The sequence below is a fragment of the Lynx rufus genome, unplaced genomic scaffold, assembly GCF_022079265.1.
Source record: "Lynx rufus isolate CCGP_SWC_20201006 ecotype Redwood Valley unplaced genomic scaffold, mLynRuf1.p SCAF_2, whole genome shotgun sequence".
NCBI classification, from domain to species: domain Eukaryota; kingdom Metazoa; phylum Chordata; class Mammalia; order Carnivora; family Felidae; genus Lynx; species Lynx rufus.
The window spans coordinates 29,004,481-29,026,071 of NW_025814834.1; the positions used below are offsets into that span (position 1 = coordinate 29,004,481).

Sequence of the window (21,591 nt, forward strand, 5' to 3'; positions counted from 1 at the left end):
CCGCTCCGCGCTCCCCATTGGTCCTCAGTGACTTCATGAGCCCCCTGTTTACCTTACATGGTCACACGCGGCCTAATGGACGCCCTCCTCCGAGATCCCACGGCTGCGCGGAGAGCCAGGCGGAGGGGGGGAGTTTGGGGAGGGGGAAGAGCAGGAGGAGGAGAAAAGGAGGGGGGAGAGACTACAAACTAGCAAGGATGGGGTGGGGGGTGGGGAGGGAAGGGACGGGGGGGAGAGAAGCGATCGCGAGAAAAAAAAAATGCAACCTCCCAAAATAAAGAGCAAAGATTGCATTAGGAGCGAACAGCGCTGCAGAAATAGATGGCAGCTTCGTGTCAGTGAGTTTGCATCCCCCTTCCTGATCCACGAGCTGGAGTGATTAGAGCCCTGGAAGGGAATTGTTACTCCCGTGGAGAAGTCCCCTTTTCCTGGCAGCGGTCTGCACTTGTACACGCTGGATGCCTCTCTCCATCCACCCCACTCACTCTCTCCTCTCTCACCTCCTCTCTTCCTCTCTCCTGCATTGATTTTTTTTTTCCTTTTTAGTTGACTGAAACAAAACAAAACAAAAGGGCCACTGGATGTCTGCCTTCTTGGGGGGTGAGCCAGACAGACTGACAAACAAACAGACCCAACTGTGTTCGGGGGAGGGTTTCTCCTCCCGTTTTGCCCGGCAGCAGCAGCATGGACGTGTTGGCTAGTTATAGTATATTCCAGGAGCTACAACTTGTCCACGACACCGGCTACTTCTCAGCTTTGCCATCCCTGGAGGAGACCTGGCAGCAGGTGAATGATTTAAATTACTTGTGTAAATCGTGTGGTGGCGGCGGAGGCGCAGGGGCTGCGTTGGTGTGGGCTCGGGGTTGAATTTTTTGTTTGTTTGTTTTATTCCCCCCACCCTTTTTTGGCTGTTTGTTGGTTAAAATGTTTTCGGAAACAGTCATCTGCGCTTACCTCTCCACCCACCCTCTAACCCCTTAGCGTGCTGAGCTGAGCAGCCGGTCTGAGCTGCCTGCGTTTCAGTCACCAACACACATCCTTGCGCACACGTTGTCGGGCTCACTGTCCCCAGCACAGACCTGCGTAACTTCTGGGGTTCGGAGGAACCGGGTGGAAAGGTGGTTTGGGGCTCGATGAGCCATTAATGCCAGGATACCGCGTCCCTACATGCTCGAGCTCTACCTGCTTGGTACCTTAAATCGGGTTCAGTTCTTTCAACTGGTGCTGACGACCGTCAGATGGGGGTCAGGAGGTAGGAGCATAGCGGAGTGTTTTCCCAGTAATTAGCCAGCGTCAAGACAAGAGAGAAACTTGATTTTGAGATTGAGGAGGTGGGCAGAGGGGAGAGGAGCCCAGTGACAAAAGATATTCCAGGATATCTAGGAGGAGCACGGGAAGATGTATCTACCTAACGCTGACCATGCATTGTAGGTTTCCCCAGTGCGATGCCTCTGTATGTGTCCCTGTTTCTCTTTTTTTGTTTGGGGTCCCTCCCTAGTTAGACAGCACAACCTCTGACAAAGGGTGGTATGTGCTTCCGTGCCTCTGACTTTGTCTTAGAGGACTAGTTAAGAAACTCCTATGATGCTGAAGGGCACCGATGCCAACTTGGCTAGGCGTCCCACTGAGGGCAAAGTGGGTCTGGTGACAAGTTCACCGGGCTTTGTGAAGTGGAATAAAGAAAGTGCTGGTCAGTGGAAAGTGCTAGATCTGCTGCGGAAACAGTGGTTTTCTCAGCATGGATTAGGAGCTGCTGAAGGGACACTCTGCAGGAAAGATGGTGGGTGGGGGGCGGGGGGTTGGGGTATCCTTTAAAAATACTACACTGTGCCCCATGGAACGTCCAAGAACACGGGCTGGGTTTGCACATCGGAAGTGTGAACTCGCACAGTCCGTCCTGGAGAAACCAGCCTGCCCTTGGGGAAGACCGAGAGAGGCTCGGTGTGTGGCTGCTCATGTAACTTCGCTCCATGACAGCAGCTTGTTAAGGCTAATGAACGGCTGAATTTCTCCTGCCAGGATCCAAAGCGGGATTTGCCAGCTCGAGGCTGGGAAGTAACAGTTGCCGCTTTCGCGGGTGAGGGTTGGCTTTTGGTGTAGGGTGAAGAGGGGCAAAGCCGATCCTCTGACTGTACCTTTGTTACTCGTTACTGTTCTCCCCTGGTTAGAGGCTGTGAGTTTTCCTCCAGGTACCGGCCCCTGTGTCCACATGTATGTTGCTGCCCAGGGATGCTGGCAGATACACTCGACTTTGTCTCTCAGTGCGCACATAGTTCATACGTTTTTAGCGCAAGGCATTTCTTCAGTGCATCCTTCCTCCGCCCCCCCCCCCCATCCTTAATGAGACTGTCTCATGAAGGGTCTCGCTAGATCTTTTCCTCCTTTTATTTCACATGCTAATTAAGCCAAAATGTGGCCAGAATTTCATTTTCCGAAATAGCCTCCATTTCACATTGTCAGCCCACTGGTGTCAAACCGGTTGCGTATTAACGACTGTCTAGACAGGTTAGGGTAGGGAATCTGTTGATTTAGTCAGCCTGCCCAAGGCAGCCCTTGTTTGTGACTAACTGTTAAGCAGTGTTGGAGGGAAGAAAGTTGGCTTTATTTGTTACGGCGTTCCCTCCTGATGAATCACACAACTTTGTTTTGGTTCAAGTTTTCACAGTAGTAAAGCCTGCTTCGGGGGAAGGCCGCTCCAGAGGAAACCTGCTTTTCTAGATCTGGTTTAGAGCGTCCAGGAGAAAGTCTGGATATGTAAAGAAGCATCACTGGTTTGATAATTCGGGGATGTGTTAGATCTATTGTTTCCTCAGAAGCCTTCTCTGCTTCTCCTTCCCCCTCCTCTCTCTACCCGTCTCCACTCACCTCCTTCAAGGAACCTCTAGCTTAGTTTCTACCGCAGGCCAAGGAATATCACCCCCCCCACACACACACACCTCCCTCCTTACTTCTTGCCTTAACCCTCTCCAACTGGCAACTACTCTTACCTTAAGACCCTTTGCCAAGCTGTTTGAGAAGCATGTTCCTACTCTATGCCGAAACACAACTTGTGGGGAAGCACTACTAAATAAGATATCACTCCAAGGACCTTTCCGCCCTGCTCTCTATAGTCACAACTGCTCTCTTTAAAGGTGACTATGACTCTTAAGTTCATGCTGATGACAAAACCTCCAACCTCCATCTCTTCCTTCCTCCCTCTCCTTGGCCCTCCCCTCCCCCACCCTTTGCTGCTTCTGTGTGTAAGGAGAGGGGGATGGTTATATGCAACTGCTGGGGCCAAATCAACCATCAGATGGTGAAATTTTGAGACTCCTTTGCTCAAAATGGCTTAAGAAGGTTGTTGCAAAGAACCCCAGGCAGGAGGAAGTTTCCTGATGCTCTGGGGTAATCAGATTTTAGAGGTCAAATGGGGAGCAATTATTAGATGTTCTCTGCAAGTGAACAGTGTACCTGGCCTTGAGATGAACGAAATACAGAGATTCTAATAATCTGATTTGGTTTGTAGAGAAAGAGTGGCTTGGATGATAAACCCAAGAACATCTGTGCCTTTGAAAATTAAAGATGGACTATTTGGGGATGTTATTTTAAACTGGGGTCTGGGATCATCGTCCTGCTTAACCGTCAGTGAGCTTGGGATGGTCCTGCTGTCACAGGGGTCGTCATTTTGACATTGGGCTTTCAGGCAGTGATGTCTATAGCAACATACAGCTCCAACTCTGAAAATCATTGCCGGTGTAATTTTAAAATCCAGATGGACATCCTACATTAACAGCTCTCCATTCCCCGGCTCTGACTGCATACTTAAGCACTTGGCCCAAGTAACATCATCTCTGCCTGTCATATAACTGTAAATTACACTGTGCTTCTGTGGTCTATTATTTTATGGAATTCAGCTGACGCACAACTCTTAAGGCTACTAGCCTTAAGTTCTTTGGAAACTTGCAGGAAATTTTCCAAGAGCTGTCTGAGCAAAAGTAGGAAAAAGTCAAAGGTAGGACAGAAGCTGGAGTAGCGTATAGGGTACCACTTGCTGATGGATAAAGGGAAACACATTCATGAGTTTTGTTGCCAATAGAAATCATGATTTTTCTGGACCCGCTGTTGCCTTGGAAAATAAAAAGGATTTGATATGATACACTTGGTTATTTTTCTCCGAGAAGCTACAAAGACTTTTAGAATCTGGATATATTTTCCATACCTCGCCTGCTCTTTCAGGAGTGCGGGTCAAGTAACGAAGTTCTAAGTTGTTATTTGCACTTAGCTTTGCTTCATGTCATTGAGGAGCATGGTGTGTTTGCTTGAAAACTCTGATGGAATTATGCTTGTCATTAATGCTGATTCATAATTGGCAGATGGGGTCAGTTTCAGGCCTCCTTTTTGCTCAGAGAAAATTTTCCACTGCTCCTGGAAACAAATAAATAAATCATAGAACATTCCTCCCTCCTCCCCCCATTCCCCCATTGTTTTAAACTAATGGCACTTTAGTGAGAACTAAAGTGTCCCCATAACACTGCAATTTCATCTTGGTTTCAGGCACCCTGTAACGCTTGTTACAAGGGCTTTTGATACGAGGCATCTCTAGGGGACAACCTACAAAAATGGTTGCCTTCCAAGAACAGCCTCATGATACCAGGGATGGGATTTGTTCTCTGAGCTACATTGCTTCTTCCTCTTTTTGGTGCTCTGGCCTGTGCACTGCCTTCTACAGGCCTGAGCGGCCAGGTGCTGTCTCAGCCGGAAAGACAAAGCAAACTGTAGGGTCCCTGCATCTGTAGGTTTGCCTCTGTCCCCAATTTGCAGAAAACCTTGTCATGAATTAGAATTTCTTGGCAACAGCACCACCCAGGGAAATTTGTAGACACAAAGGAGCCTAGCTAACCACGCTGAAAGGATAAACTAGCTGGCTTTTTTGCCTTTTTGTATGTTATGTGGGTGCTCTTTAGTTACCATCAATCTATTTTTTTTTTTAATTTGAAATAATGACTTGGGAGATGAAAAAAAAAAAAAAGGAAAAGAAAACTGTCCTGTAATTCAGATGTTCTTCATAAGGATGCAGTCACTAAGTAAATGTAGCTTTACAAATGAAAGCACATGTGTATGCAATCAATCACACACTTAGCCTTTCTTTAATAGATTCTTTCCATGTTCTTTTTAATGGAGACATCTTTGTGTCGATTTAGGGGTCACGAACACGATCATTCCATCTACCTGTTTGTAGTTTAGTATGTTAAAGGGAGTGGATGCTACACTGCAGATATTCTCATTACATCTGTCTTCCGTGGGGGGATAAAGGAAATGGTGACTTCTTTGTTCTCCATGCAACTCCCACCACCCCCCCCTACCCTGAGGAGAATGTGATGTTGGGGTCCAATCCATTTAAAGGGCAGAGCAGAAGATGCACTGTGACAGCCTCACCCTGAAATGATTTATGTGTGGGTATGTCAGAGACCTTCAGTGTTCAGATGTGGGTTCTTCCTCTCTTCCAGCCCATTTTAAATATAAATGCCAGTGGGGGCTCTTTGCCTCTCCACTTAAATGGGACTAGTTTAGAGAGGGTCCTAATGGGGCTTTTAGTAGCCACTCTTATAAATCTTCAGATTCTTCTCCCTTCAGAGAATTCCTGTATTTTAACTTTTTGAGTCCAAGAAGGCATTGCAGTCTTCTTTAATCACTCTGTGCCCGTTGGGCAAAGGAAAATACAGTTTACTCTGGCCAGCCCCAACTGGCTCGTGTTGATCGAATGGCTGACGCCCCCTATCTCTGCAGTTTGTAGTAGTGGGCAAGGAGTTCTTTATCTCCTATGCTGGACCCTGTGACTGGTGAACGCAGACTACTCTGTGATTCTGTTCACTCAGTACGTCAGTTAGCATGTATGTTGGAATTAGGATTTGCTGAAAGTTTAGGACAGCTCCCCGATTTAACCTGAGTGGTGCCAGGAGAGTGAGGGGTGGAGATTTGGTCTCTGCAAAGAAATCCCTTTGTTTTCCTGAATCATCTGAATGCTTACTTAGCATAAACAAGTAGAAACATTTTAACCCAAACTGCTGAATCTTAACAAGTACAGAGATTAGGAAGCTCTACAACTACTAATAGCTTAAAATCCGTGGAACGATTTGCAGTACCTAATCATGAGCATTTCATGTAACGTGGGCAACTTAAGAAACACCCCTCTACCCTGTTACATCGTGTGCTCGCCCTAGAGCATCCACCTGAGAAACTGTCCTTTCCCAATTTAGTGTAAGAGTTCCCCAAATAAATGAAGCATTGCCTTTACCAGGATATGCTTTCACTTAAACACGGTCATGATCGTGTTCCTTCCCCTTCCTTGCCTTTATCTGTTGCCGCTCATTTGGAGGGTTATTTCTACCATCTTGACTCCTTTTTGTTTTCCTCCCTTGGTATTTTGGCGCGCCGGAGAACTTGCTAAGCGTCCTGCTAAGGGTGTTGTGTCCATTTCTCCCTGCAATAGAGCAGCTTCTAGCTGTCCTCGCCATCACATGCGTCGTAACGTTGGTATCACAGCCAAGAGTCCGCAGCAGTCTTGGTTAGGGGTCCAGTATCAGCCTGCTTGAGGTGTGGGTGACTTCTGATTTCATGGCGATACCATTCCTGATTGAGCTGGTGAATGCAGTCGGTCACACCTTGTGAGATTCTCTTTGTTTACTTATATTAAAATATGGAAAATATGTCACAGTAAAGACTTAGTCCTTTCTTAATGCTGGTTAGGTGCAAAGAGACTCTTGGGGTGATGCAGAGTTGACTTGGATATAAGCTTGTGAGTGAAGGTTACACTGCAGGTACTTTTACTACATATCTGCCCTCTAAGCTGGACTCCCAGTAGGGGAAAGTCAACATGTTCAAAATTCGGTAGTACAGAATCAGAACATAACTGCCAGAAAAAGAAATTGTAAGTCTTGTGAGTTTTTGAGTACTGCCCTATGCCTATCTGTGTTTCCCCACTTTGCTACAACCTTGTTCATAAAGTGTGCCTTAGATTTACTACTTCCTGTTGCTCTTTTAGCTAATGGCCTGTCGGGGCTGGTGGCCCTTGTAGGGCAGATGAGTATACAGTGTGAATACACATGTCCATAATGGCCAGGAAACAGCATCCATGTCTGTGTCATTCGGAAATGATTAGAGGTAATTAAAATAATTAATGTAGAGCCACATGCGATATCTATTTCTGAATTTGGGTTTATTGACATTCCCTGAGGGTCCATATTGAAAGTCAGGCCCCAGGCCTCGTACCAAACCTAGGAACATAGAATCTTGGAATTTCAAATCCTGAAAAGGGTCTTGGTTTCTTCAGTTCAAAGACTGTAGTGTTGGACCAAGTGGTTGTTAAAGCAGATGAGGCATTGAACCCTCCAAGGTCATACACCTGTGGTTAACAGCGCTGATGGTTCCAGGGCTCAGGACCCTTTTGGATACCCACATCAGTTTGCTTGCTTTTTGTTACACTGTCTGAATATAATTTGAGTCACTTCTCATTTTTTCTTCCTCTCTCTTGTCCTCTCTCCCCTTTAAGGGAACAAGAAAATGCCCTTTTTACTTAGAACAGTACCGGTACATGGAATTTTGGAATTATCTGGGGCCTAAACCAAGCTCTTGGTTTTCTTGGCTAAGGCTTATGTGTATGATTTAATCCCTTTTCCACTTTTAATAATGTGTGCTAACCTGCAAAATGTACACTGTCCTGAAGAAAACGAACAAAAGCCCCCAATTATATGTGTAGGTTTGTTTACAAAAGGACTGTCACTTAAATGATAACACATAGAGTGGGAGTAAGGAGGGTGTAGGATGTAGGCAGTAGGGGGGTTGGATGGACCATAGAACTGGGGTTTTATGTCAAAAGCATCGAATGTTCAATGGCTTTGTCGCTGACACCAGGCCAACAAAGGGACTGAACAAAACTGTAACAGCAATCATGTGCCAATTCAGGAAAAAAAAATATGAAGTGTTTCTAAGTTTCTAGAGCAGGTTGGATGGGCAGTGAGGTTGTAATGTTCTACAAATTTGAACGACAACAACAGCAAAATACTCCATATTGGGATAAGCAGTTGGGAAGAAAGTCAACTTCTGTAACCTTTCAGAATGTCCTCTTGGGGCTGGTGGATGAAGCAGGCTTGATTCCACATGGCCATCCTGAGCAAAGGAAATGAAGGGTGCTCTTTGCCCCTGTGCCTGATGATTTTTTCCCTTCTCAACCCAATCTTGGGATACTCTCTGTGGGAACGCATCTCACCGATGTTAGAAGTCGCAGTTTCCTCTCTAAAGGGGACTTCTTTATTTCCTCAAAGCTGTGACCTCCATCTCCAACTCCAGATATGTTCTTGAATTTCAGGCCCCACTTTTGGATTGAAAACATGGGACTGACAATAAAGCCCTTAGGGGTTGTCCCAGGATCATCCCAGTTGAATGTGTTCCAAAGCTTGAACTCAGCAACTTCTTTTCCCCTCTTCCTGGCTGCCCAGTTTCTTTTTTGAGATGACCTTCTTTTTTGTGGTCTAGGTTTGAAAGCTCTAGTCATCTTTGGCTCCTCTCTTCCCTTGAATCCAATCAGGTGGAAAATCCCACTGATTTGGCCCCTGACATACTACACCGTGCTCTTCAACTTCCTGCTCCCTCTGCCATTGCCGCAGAGCAGCCCCTTGCACTTCCCCTGGACTGACTTTCTACCTCCATCACCATGTCTTCAAGCTGTCGATGGCTTTTTCTCTCTTGCACATAGGATGAGGCCAAACTTTAAGGACTTAGGATATTCTAAGATGTTCCAGTTCCCGGCCTGGGTAATAGTCACATTTCCCCCTCCTGAGTGCAGTAAATGCCATCCAAACTGGATGACTGTGCCTTTCCTGCTTCTGTCTTTATTTCTGTCATTTCCTTTAGCCTTTTCCTTCTTCCTCCCTCTTCCCTTCTGATTCTGTTTGTCCAAATTCTACCCATCCTTTAAGTTTCAGATGGTTGCCACATCTTCCAGGACACTCCTTTCCCTTCCCTTGGCCAATAGTAATTGCTACTATTTGTACGCTCTTGTGTAGAGCTTTTTAATTTTTCATGATGCTTTTTAGTTTTGTCTTATAGTACAATTTTCCTTTCTTTTTCTTTCCTTTTTTCCCGCTGACTTAGTTTTCCAATGAGGTGGTATATTTTAGAGCAGAGTTGATGCCTTGATTATAATTTTGATAGTAAACTTTTTTTAAGGTTTATTTATTTATTTTGAGAGAGAGAGAAAGAGAGGGAGAGAGAGAGAGAGAGAGAGAGAGAGAATCCCAAGCAGGCTCCCCACTATCAGGGCAGAGCCCGATGTGGAGCTCGAACTCATGAAAAAGGAGATCGTGACCTGAGCCAAAACCAAAAGTCAGATGCTTAACTGACTGAGTCACCCAGGTGCACTGCTAATAAACTTTTAATATGTAACCCTTCAGGTTCATAGAGAGCTGTGCACACAGTAGGCATTCAATACATATGTAGCGATTATGATATGACAGGAGTTAACATTTGACTATGTCTGCAGCAAATAGTTCTCAATCATGGGTACACCCCAGACGAATTAAGTCAGTATCCCTTTGAGCGGAAGCCAGGCACGGTTGTTTTCGTTGTTGTTGTTGCTGGTTTTTAAGCTTCCAGGTGATTCCAATAGGTAGCCAAGGCTTTGAGCCATTAAGCTTCAGAGAGTTAATATCAGGTGTATCAGAGTCGTCGGTGCCTGCTGCTGATATGGAAATACCTGATTTCTTGTGTAACTTGGAGTCCAAGTGTAACAGAGGTATAGAATAAAGCAGGACAGTGCCGGTGGATGCACTTCATCCAGCTCACTGGTTAATAGCGACTGCCCAAGCGTTGTTTCATCCTTCTTGTTTTGCTTTCCCTCACCTTAAAGTGTCAAGTGCGGTCCCATTTGGCTCACATTCCTGTGACCCTCTACAGGTTTACTTAACCTGGTCAAACTCCGTTTCTGGTACCTTTGTGGTGTTGGGCGTTCAACTGCCGCCATGCCGTGCTTCAAATAATTCATTCGCGGCAGGCCCTTGACCATGATTTTCCACTTACCTCAGCCTGCTCTGTGGTTTCACAGGGATGGATGCATGCATGAACATCTGTTGGATGATGCCAGATAGACGTTAGGAAGCAGCTCCCCATATTTCTTACTGACCTCACTGTTTGGAAGTAGATTCTGTTTATAAAGGATTTCAAAGGGCCCATGTCTCTAGTAAGAGGAGCAAAAATAAACTGTGGAAAAATTGCCACGGAGGACATCCAGGCAAGGAGGCTGCCTCCTTGTCCGTGGAAGGCTTAGCTCTTGTGGTAATGACCGTGGCATGTGGTGATCTTCACAAAGAAGCCTTAGAAGTGCCTCCATTTCACACTGTGATGTTTGCAAAAATGTATGTACTGTCGCTACATCCTTTTATCTATAAACTGCCTTTGATGGGGGTACGGGTTGGGGAGAAAGAACATCATGAGAGGAGCTCAGAGCTTAGGGTTGAAGGATGCCTTTTGGAAAGCTCAACCCAGCTGTGAAAACGGCAATTAGCTGTGGAGCAGTTGCTGTGCAAGGGAGTGCCTGCCTGTTCCTGACCCCGCTCCATGGGCTCATCTTCCGGAGCTCGGGTAGCAGGAATGCAACGGAGTGCTCACGGTGCTGGCTCTTATTTTTGGAGAGGCGGCACATTTGTCAGCGCGCAAAGGAGTGGAAATAGATTGCCCCCGTCCCATACCTTTTGAGCTTTTGATGTTTGTTCATATGGCCACCATAGATCCCGATAACAGAGCACAGTCCCTGCGTATGGTGATAGAAGATGTCTTCTGGGAAGAGGCCCCTTGCGGAGCTGATTCTCCCGTAAGCCCCCGGAGATGCTGCTCCGTGTCAAATTGAGTCGTTGGGTTCACTTCTGTGTTCTTAAGATTGTTCAGCCCCCACCTGTGCATTTGCCTCTCTCACTCAGTGTTCAGTATGGACCAGGAGAGAATTTCCTCTGTGATGGGGATTTTCTCACTGCTTTTGAGCGTCTAACAAACATCTGTATTAAGCTTTTGTTCAGAAGGTATCAGGGTGTTTTGCTCATGGTCTCTTGTCGTTAGCACGTTCCTCCTGTGGCCAAGGAGCGGGCAGATATTACAGAATTTCCCGTTCAGAGGTGGGAAAATGGAAGCAGAGGAAGATTGAGCAAGTTGTCTTCTTGTGGCTGCGAAGTAAATGAGTTGCAAGACCAGTGGTGGAACACGTTTTCCTCCTCCCTCTTTCCACTCGGTGACTCTTCCTATCGCCAAGTAAGCATTATAATAAAATCTAATATATGTCTAACATCTTCATTCCTGCGGATGATCTCACTGGAGCACCTTATCTGCAGCATTTCATTTAGTCCTTCCAACCCTGTGAGATACAGATTCTGTGTATCTCCATTTTACGGAGGGAGACCTCGAGGTTGGAGGTATTAAGTGGCTTGGAAGCGATTGAGCCAGGATCCAAACTCAGGCAGTCTGCTCGACACTCTGAATTTTTAACATTTATGCAGACTCTTGATTAGATAGGAGACATCAGGGCAGAAGCTAAAGACGATGGCCTGGCAACCAATGGACCTGTATGGATTTGAACCGTTCTCTGGTATGGCTTCTTTCTGGGGCTTGGTTTTGTCATCTCTAAGAGGACTGGATTGTGCTACATCTCCTTGAGGTCACAGTGTTTGGTGGTAGCCAAATTACACGGAGGTGTTGGAATAAGGCAGAGCTGAAACCTTGAGACAGCGTCTCTGAGCCTCATTCTGGCGTCTGTGGAATGGAGTTAATAATGCCCATGTAAGGGCAGGCACATTGGTTCTCTGGCCCACGGTCTGGCATGTAGCATCCACTTAACAAATTCCCTTTCCTTCTCCATTTTCAACCATCCTCCCTCTCCCCAATTACAGTGCAAAGCGACACGATGCTCTTTTCTCTAAATGGTATCCCCGGAATGGCTAGGGAAAGGTGAATGGTGGAAGGCAGGGCGAGCGTGAGGGCTGGGCATCGGGCATGGCATTCCTTCATCCATCCCACAGGGGAAGCTCTTGTGAAGTCTCTTATACTTAGACCTGGGGCAGGACTGGCCTGACCGGGGGCCTACATGACGGGCTGGCCCGCTCATGCCTGTGTCGAAGCCATTCCCCTTTCTTTCTCTCCAATCTTACTTAGGACTTACTTCTCTTAAGTTTTTCCAGCGTGTGGTTATGTTTTAAGAGCCAGAATTAGGCATATATAACATAATACAGTGCTGGTTACTACACCTGCCATTTCTGCCTTACCTGATGACTGAGCTTACAGCAGCTTATGAGAGTGAATCAGGTTTTATGAGATCTATAAATATCTCAGATAGGATTTTTATTTCATTTTCCTCCTTCAAATAAGACATAATGGAAGCACTCACATACACAAGGAATATTCTTTCTGTGATAAAGTGGGGCGTTTTTGAATTGGCCTCTGAAAAGCAATAATTTGATGTGGTTGTTCGTGTTGGGAGTTTTATGGGGGAGGGGGAAGAATCACGCACATGCTGCTATAAAACGCCAAGATTATTTCCTCATACTGAAGGTTTAGCCCAGCACCTATGGAGAGATTCATTTCAGGGATGCCAGCTCTGTGTGCAGACTGCCTTCCCTCCTTCTGTGGAGTGTGTACATTTGTGTTTTCTCAGATACGTAGAAGCCAGAGAAGGAAGGTCCCGTTGGTTGGCAGGAGGGGGGCTCCTTGAAAGAACATTTCCAGTTCTTTGTCTAGTCTGCTTCCGGCTGTCTCGAGAGAAAATGTTCTCATCCTTCTCCCCACTTCATAGATTTCCTGGGAAGACTTCATGCGACTTACTATATCCATGAGATCTTTTTCCTGGCATTTCACTTTTAAAAAAGTTCTCAAGTGGATCGCCTGGGTGGCTCAGTTGGTTAAGCGTCTGACTCTTGATTTTGGTTCAAGTCATGATCTCATGGTTGTAAGGTTCAGCTCCACGTGGGGCTCTGTGCTGACAGCGTGGAGCCTGCTTTGGGATTCTCTCTCTCCCTCTCTCTGCCCCTCTCCTTTCTCTCTCTCTCTCTCTCTCTCTCTCTCTCTCACTCTCAAAATAAATGAACATTTTTAAAAGTCCCACATTTATCCAATCTTGTAAAAATATACATTAGCCAATACCAGGAATGGATAGGAATTTTCTTATATTGCTCTTTGAGACATATTTCGAAGGAACCTTGAACATGTAACTTAGAAAAATATTTTTAAAAACAAGATGTAAGGATTCTAAGTACCCCACTTTTTCTGCCTGGAACATGGAAGTCAGAGCTCCATTTGCCGCTAATCCAGGTCCATTGTGACAAATGTAACTACAGATTTAACTACCTGAGTCTCTGGTTGCTTAGGTGTTGTTTCGTACAGCCTCTCTCTGCATACATCCTCCCCCGCTTCTCAGTAGCTTTGTGTTTAACTGGATGGTAATTTGTTTTCATGTGAACTTAGTATATCCAAACCCAAGACATGCAGAAGATTTTTGCTTTAATATCATTTAGTTTTTTTCTATTTAATGTCATTTTAGGCTGCAACATAATTCTGCCATTTTGGCTCACATATACCCAGTGTTTTGCGCTTGTCATCAAATGTTGTGACCCCTCTGGTCCTTAGGTGTTAGTGTGTTTCCTTGTGCGTTACACCATGGGGTAGAGCTAGGGAAAGTTAGATTATCAGTGATACAAGCAGGAAGCTTCTAGGTTGAACTGGCTTGAAGAGGTGTTTTATTTGACCGGCACACCTATTTCAATTTTCTTTTCATTTGAATGCTTTTAGACAGATCAGGCACTCTTCAATTAACCTTGTACCGATTATTTCTACCTAGCTTCCTTTCTGATCTCTGACCTGGTGAGCATGCGTCTGGATTTGTGACCCTTAGACTGGCAGCTCTTGAAGGCACCTTCCCCTCCAAAATGCTATGACTCGGGGACAACCTTTATTCCCCCGCTCCGCCCAGTGTCAAACCGGTTGGCTTTCTGCTTTTGCCCAGAACCCATTTTCATTGCATCTTAGATTTCTTTGCCTTGTTGAGTGCCTTTGTTTAGGATTCTGTCTTATAAAGCAGCTTCCAAATTGCATCTGAATTTCTCCGAGTCATCCAGGTTCTGTTGTAGATCTTCAAAATCTGGGATGGAGAAGACCATCTGGTTTACCCCTCTCCCTGCCTGCACCGAGCAGTTGCTCCAGAGCATGTTCATTCCTTATTGGTATTTGCAACATTTTCCAATTTGGAAACGGAGCTTCCTGAGCGTGCAGCCTCCCCTTGGTCTAAGTGAGAGCAAAAGGGACAATCCGAACTAAACGTATTTTTTGGTCAGACAGCCCTCCTTACCAAATGACTGCTATTTGTCAGGGTTTCTTTTGTCACTCCCAGAGACCCGATGGGTCAGTGGTGGGAAAAACTCCTTTTGTGGAAGAAAAACATATAGCCAGTTCTGAGGTTTCTTAGTCTGACATAGAGACATGTTGTATAGAATCCTATTGACTGCTTTAACGGCTGATTTGTTGTTGTTGTTGTTGAGGTGAATTTTAGACGACTTGTTTCACTGAGAAAGTGATGCCTTTTGTGTGAAGAACCCCGGGGCATTATAATAAAGTACTTTCCTGAGAATCCAGTAATTTGCTTTCTTCCTACCCTTGGCACGCAAATACTGCCAGCAAGGCACTTGGCCTTCATTTTCTAATGCTTTCAGGATGCTGTTCTACATTAAAGGTATTTAAAAAAATATATTATGTTATAGTGGTTCCCTTATATTAGTAAGGATATCACTTAGGTTGACCAGATGGTGATTTTCAGGGTCATTCTTTTCCTGTTTAAAAAAGCCATTCCTTTCAATTACTTGATGCTGGGGGTTTCTCCTCCTTTTCTCCAATCTCCAGATCCTTTTCCTTTTTAAAAATTTCTGAGTGCTAAGTAAAGGTCGAGGGTCATTATCTTGTTCATATATATATTCATTACTTTTAAACTAATAACTATTTACCTTCCTGTGTGAATTAGCTACCATTAAAACATTTCTGAAAAAATATTTCTAGGAAGGAAGGAAAGAGAGAGGAAGGAAGGAAGAAGGAAGGAAAGAAGGAAGGAAGGAAGGAAGGAAGGAAGGAAGGAAGGAAGGAAAGAAAGAAAGAAGGAAAGAAAGAAAGAAGGAAAGAAAGAAGGAAAGAAAGAAAAATGTAGACGTTATGTGAACTTAAAATGTTCTGACACAGCTTTCCATGAAAGAGAAGCAGAATGCAGAAAAACCTTTGTCTTTCTACCCAAGATGTGTCTGCCTACTTCTCCTCCTGCTTTTGCCCCCATGATCTCCTTTTTATGATCCTTATTCATAGAGACTAGGATTTTACAAATATTAGAATTTGAGGACCATGGGACACCTTGTTGCAATTCCTCTCCCTCCTCCTCAATTTGCAGATAACCTGTCCGAGCCTTAGAGATCATTAGTTAAGTCCAAGCCAGTATTGGGCCTTCAAGAATTGTGAGTCCCTTTTCAATATTTTAAATGCATTCCCATGCTAACACAATGCATGGTGCAGCATAGCTGAAGGCCATGCCTCTTAAAGGGCTGGCTGCACTTCTTGAGCTTCAAGAACACTGTTAAATAACAAGGAATCACCACGGAAGGTAATCTTTTCCCCTTTTCAGTTTTTTTTTTTTTTTTTTTTCCTTCTAGTCCCATGACCAACTCAAGGAGAAAGACTCAGCTTTGTACTGGTATGTTTTCAACAACAAAGGCTTGATAATCTTTCCTTTTTTTCCTCCTCCATCTTCTCTTTTCCTTTTCTTGCATTCTCACTTTCTCTTTCTCTCTTTCCTCTGCCCTCCCCTCCCTCCTCCATCTCCCTCCTTCTTCTCCTCCTTTTCTTCTCCTTCTCCTTCCCATCTCCTTCTCCTTCTTCTTCTCACAAAAAAGAGAACAGATCTCAGACCCAGAACTATTGGCAGGCGAACACCTAGCTAAAAGTTACTGTCATTTGGGTTCTCTTGTTTTTAATTTTATGGTTAGCTTTTATGGATGGACATTTACAGGACAAGTATTTAAAAATACATGTAGCCTTAATGCATGCATAATGCCTTAGTGAGGCAATGAAAAAAGAAAATGATAGGGAAATGGTTGTACAGATGGAACGCTGTTTTGGTAAAAATACAGAAAGGTAGAATGCAAATGGAGTTTGAGAAATCCTAGTGTGGTAGGAAAGTCAAGGGATTTGGAGTCAGAAAACCTGGAATTTTGTCCTGACTTTGTAAGTATAAACCAGGGCAAATTGCAAAGTTGCATTTTCCCATCTGCAATATGGGGATTATAATAATAGGATTGTTATAATCAAATGATACATGGATGTGAAAGTGACTTGTAAACTGTCACATGCCATACGGTGTTATTATTTTCTCTTCTTTGGCAGGGAAGGCTTTTGTTTCAAGCCTTGGACTAGCACTTCTTGTTCGCTTTCTTCCTCCTTAGGATTTCTGTTCAGTTTTCTGAGCAGGGATATAGTTGCTTCTTATTGGCTCAAATAGGGCTGTTATTTGTGCCTTACTCATGGCACTTTGAAAGAATTTTCCTACTGGCTGTCTAAAAGCAGGGACACAAAACTTTCTACTTTGTGTGTGTGTGTGTGTGTGTGTGTGTGTGTGTGTGTGTGTTGGCTTTTCACATAAATTTTGAAAAAGTAAACTTAGTTTATAGTCGATAGTATGTCAAAACTTCTGGATAAAGATGACACATTTGAGTTAATTTTTAAGATAAATTTTTAAAGATTGAAGTATTTTACCATTCACAAAACAGTTGTGTGTGTGTGTGTGTGTGTGTGTGTGTGTGCGTTTGTACCCAGAGATGAAGGAAGTTTGGGGTTTGTGTAAAAGTAAGAATTCTGGGGACAGTTTGCTTCTGAAAGTGGAAGTCTGTGTGACTCATTAACAATGTACTGTCACATGTTGATAGATGATAAGAGGATGGGGACTTACCTGGGTAGGAAGTCCTAGACTTACCGTGACCTCTTAGCTTGACTTCCAGGGAAACCCAGCTTACGTTACATAGGGATTGGAGTGACAGTATGCTCCTCATAGGAGGTAACTATAGATAAAAAGGGAGGTTGATCTCTATGACGTGAGGGCCACACTGACTCTACTAAGGATGCTCAGATCTCCATGCTACTTAAGACAGGTGCCATACTGATGAGGACTTAGGAGGCCAGTGTCAGGTCCAAAGGTCCAGTCGCAGACTGCCTCACCTGGAGCACTGGTGGAAATGGGAGCACACCTCCTCTGTCGATGAGGAGCCACCAGGGTTTTAGCCTCTCGCTCTTTCGGGGTTGAGTGGCTCTGTCTTTCTATATCCATTAGAAGCGGATGGAAGTTTGCACCTGGGATGGCCCTGGGGACCAGCCTGTGTGGTGGCTCGGCACGGGCCGCTCTTGCTCTGTCTGCTGGGTCCGATGGCAGATACGGTTCCTCCCTCGGTGTAGGTAGACTGGGATGGGGCCCCTGAAGCTCGCAGCTTCCAGTTTGCTCTAGCTCCAGACCTTCAACGTAAAGTGGAGATGAAGAGGGCCAGAATGTCAGCCTCTCAATCCACCTCTGTAGGGATTTGTCAGGACACCCCTTTGGCTCAACCGCCCGCATGAGAAATCTGATTCCGGGGTCAGGAATGTGGCAAAACACTTGACTATGCAGCTGGGTTTTTGCCATCAGTGTGATTTGCGGGGAAGTGGGGCCATAAAATGCTTGAGATCATGAATTGGACGGGCTCCCCATCTGGAGAACCATACCTTTCTCTACAAAATTAAATATTTATATACTTTTAGGGTTTAGTTTTGAGTTTTTAAAAGAGGATAGAAACACGCTCAACTATTTAAAAAAAAAAAAAAAACAAAAACCCACAACGTGCTCCAGATCTAGTGGTAACATTTCTAAGTTCACGACAAATAGCTTTATTGGAAAACATTGTTTTGTTTTTTTAAAGAAAATCAAACCAGTCCTAAGACATTTAAAGAGCTGGCTCATCTGCAGGCCCGGCCAGCAGGCACCACGCGGGCAGCAGGGGCTAAGGGCTGGTGTTGGCCTTCAGCACATTCTGTTAGCAGAGAGCTTGGCCGTTGTCGCTTCCTCCTCTGCCTCCCGCTTGAGGGTTCCTCCACGGTAACTTTCCCCATCAGGCACTGACTTAGTTTCCCTTTTAAAAACATTTTTTATTTTCAAAATAATTGTAGACTCAGCAATGAGTTGCAAATCTAACAGAGTCCCTTGCGCCCTCCACCCAGCTTCCCCCAAAGGAGACGTCTTTTTATATAGCTATCAGATGGCTTAGTTCCTTCTGAGGCACTTGCTCGGAATTAGTGGGGTAGGTGTGGCAGAAAGAAACACCTAGAAAAGGAGGGGCAAATGTGGTTGTGGGCAGGGATAGAGCAGTGAAGCTAGAAGGAATCCGGTCTCCCAACCCCAGCCTCTTTGCAACGGGGTTCTCTTGGCTGTTAAAACGAAAAGCCAATTGTCTTCTGTGTAAATGAGAAAAAAGAGTAAATACAAATGTCTATTATATATGCTGATATGCCTACCATTTCAAATAGAAGGATACGTGTAAGTACTTGTCGACAATTTGGGGGAGAAGGGGGAGAGAATGATGGGGGGTGAGGAAAAGGAAATTTTTACTTTCTATACCCTTTCTGTTCCATTTAAATGTTTTTTACTTGGGGCACCTGGGTGGCTCAGTCGGTTGAGCGTCCGACTTCGGCTCAGGTCATGATCTCAACGGCCCTTGAGTTTGAGCCCCGCCTCAGCCTGTGTTCTGACAGCTCAGAGCCTGGAGCCTGCTTGGGATTCTGTGTCTCCTTCTCTCTCTGCCCCTCCCCCCGCTTACGCTTTGTCTCAGTCTGTTTCTCAAAAATAAATAAACGTAAAAAAAAAACAAATTAAAAAAAAATAAATGTTTTTTACTTTCACATATGTTCATTACTTTAATTTTTTTAAAAGAGCAATCCAGGTGACGGAATAATGGGCCACTTGTGTTTTCCTCATTGTATGTTTTTTTTTAAGTCTTATATGTTAGTTTAAAAATTACCAAGCTTCTTGAGAGGATCAATAATTTGGACTGTTAATAGTGGTCTATAATTATAGCACGATTGCTGTTCTTTTAGTGCAGTCAGTAAATTAAGCCCACTTCTCCTGCCCTTAACGTATTTGAGGAAATAGAGTCAAGAATCAGCGAGACAGAGGTTGAGTATCAGGTTTATCATTGATAAAGCTGGAGTTAGATCCAGTTGGGAAGTACTGTTTCATTCTGGCTTCCCAGTGTTTACCTGTCCCCATCTCCTGCTAAGCTTCTGGGCTGGCCCATCCAGGTAAGTATCTGATCCACTAAAAAGCAGCTCACCAGGGATTCACCAGGCCAACCTGTCCCCAGGGTGCTTCCCTCATGGCAGGGGGTAGAGTCAAGCCCTCTAGGGAGGGGTCAGGGTAAAGAGAGATGATGTGAGCACTACACTGTTTTTCTTTCCTCTCCTCTCCTGTCCTCTCCTGTCCTCTCCTGTCCTCTCCTCTTCTCTCCCCTCCACTCCCTTCCCCTATCCACTTTTCCTTCTGTTATCACCAATTACTTTCTTTGCTGAGCAGGCATGAGTGAAGTAAGTAAAAGGAAGTTTGGAAGCTTTACTTTCAGGATCTTCTGGGAGGTATTTATTTCTGAGGGAGGAGGGCCCTCAGGGAAGAACAAGGGAAAGGCTTCCCTCTACCCAGAATGAAGTCTGAGGAAGAAGGAATACCTTGCCTCCAGAGGAGGGGAGGGGGAGCCCAACAAAGCAAGTGGGAGGCCTCAGGGTGGCGGGAAAGAAGACAGGAGTCAGCAGTGATGGTTTTACATTGGTCTGTCTGACTTGGGGGAAGGGGTCAAGGGTACACTGTCCTTGGCCCTGGTACTTAAGGAACACTGGCCAGAGAGAGAATGTTCAGGGAGTAGGCAGGGAAGGGGAATGATGCAAGGTGTGTTTGGTTCTAGTGGATCTTGAATTCCCCAACCTCACCTACAAGTAAAAATGGAAAAAAATTGAGGACTTTGGACCAGCAGCCTTAATGTAAGAGTGGTATAGGTGGAGAGAAGAGAACAGAAGAATCCCATGTCTCTATTAACTCTCTGGCTGTGGGGACTGCTTTGTCCTTTACCTGTCCACTTGTCCACCTACTTCTTCTTGGCCACTTCAGAGCAGAACTCACTCCTAGTCTCTGAAGTCAACTGGCCCTTGCTCATCAGAGTATGTCATTCATTAACAAGGGACGAAGACATTAGGACAAGGGATGAAGACTGGTCCGTAATAAACCATTGAGATTATCGAAAGGGAAGTAGAGAGTGCTTAATTTTGTAGCTGTGCTTCATTTCTCTTCTGTGATTTGTTGGGGGAGGGTTCTCTTTCTTGAGTTTCTCAGTGGTGCCTTGTTTATGAATCGTTGTTAGTGGCTCATCCTATGAGAGGAAGTGGAGTCAAGAATGAACCGTGTCACCACCTTGGTGACATCACTCTCCTGGTTCTCTCTTTCATTCATTCATTTAAGTCCTCCCTCTCTTTGTCCTTCCCTTCCTCCTTTCTTCCTTTTGTTGAGGGTTTTCAATATGCTAAGCACTGATTTAGGTGCTAAGGATGCAGTAGTGACCCAGGTGGGCATCGTCCCTGCTCTTATGGAGTTTAGAGTCTAGAAATAGAACCCGAAGATAAATAAATACACACAGAAGTTTGCATCATGACTGAGATATAAGGAAAAGGACAGGATGCCAAGACAGAATATTTCTTCAGTGACTTGCCCAGTCCCATCTGAAATAGTCAAGGAATTTTCCTGTTCATCTGACAGCTCTTTGGTATACTTCCCCAAAATGTTCCCAGAACTTTTTCCTGAAAGTTTACAGTTACCACTCAAAAGGAATCTAAAATGGAACAGATACTCGGGGTTGACAAAACTTACGAGCCTTTAGATACTTTTATTTCATGTATGACTAGCCTCTTGGGTTTATAACTTCCCTGCTATGTTTGTGGCTGGAGTTTTAGTCTTGCTAAGCAAAGAAGTCATCACATCCCATATTCCAAAGATATTGCTGGCATTGAGTACATGTATTACTGTTTAAAGATTTTGGTTTTAACCTTAACTTATTTTCTAATAGATGCATAGTATTCCTTACATAGAAAAGAAAATGAGGGAAGTGAAGGAGAGGAAAAGTTAAAGGTCTTTCCGTGTTACATAGCAAAGCAGAGCAGGTGAGAGATTTTGCCTCTGCGTGTCCGTGAAGGCCTTCCTTTGTAACAAAGTCTGTGCATGTAAAAGCAGGAGGTGTTTTATGGTCATCAATGGTGCCGGTTTTTAAAAATATAGCCATGATGAGTATTCCTTTCCTTAAGTTCTGCTCCAGAACTGATTGGCAAGTTGCCATTGTCCCCTGTTGAGTGATGTGAACAGTGACAATGAGTGTATTAAGGTATATTTCTCCTAATTCTGCCTTGGTATGTAGTTAAAGGGAAAAACGTTTCTGGGAAGTGTGATACTTCTTTAACAGCAAATGGATTGAATTGATGTAGGTATGATTTGCGCCG

The 21,591-nt window shown here is 44.7% G+C and overlaps 1 protein-coding gene across 2 annotated transcripts in view; it reads left to right on the forward strand.

Annotated features, from left to right (window-relative positions):
• Nucleotides 1-233: 233 nt before the first annotated feature.
• Nucleotides 234-21,591, forward strand: part of KLF7 (KLF transcription factor 7) — an 85,948-nt gene continuing 64,590 nt past the window's right edge. For both annotated transcript variants that reach the window (XM_047082441.1, XM_047082442.1), the window contains exon 1: nucleotides 234-786. In XM_047082441.1, the coding sequence (XP_046938397.1) occupies nucleotides 685-786 (102 nt within the window). In that variant the 5' untranslated portion in view covers nucleotides 234-684. The remainder of the gene's footprint in view (nucleotides 787-21,591) is intronic.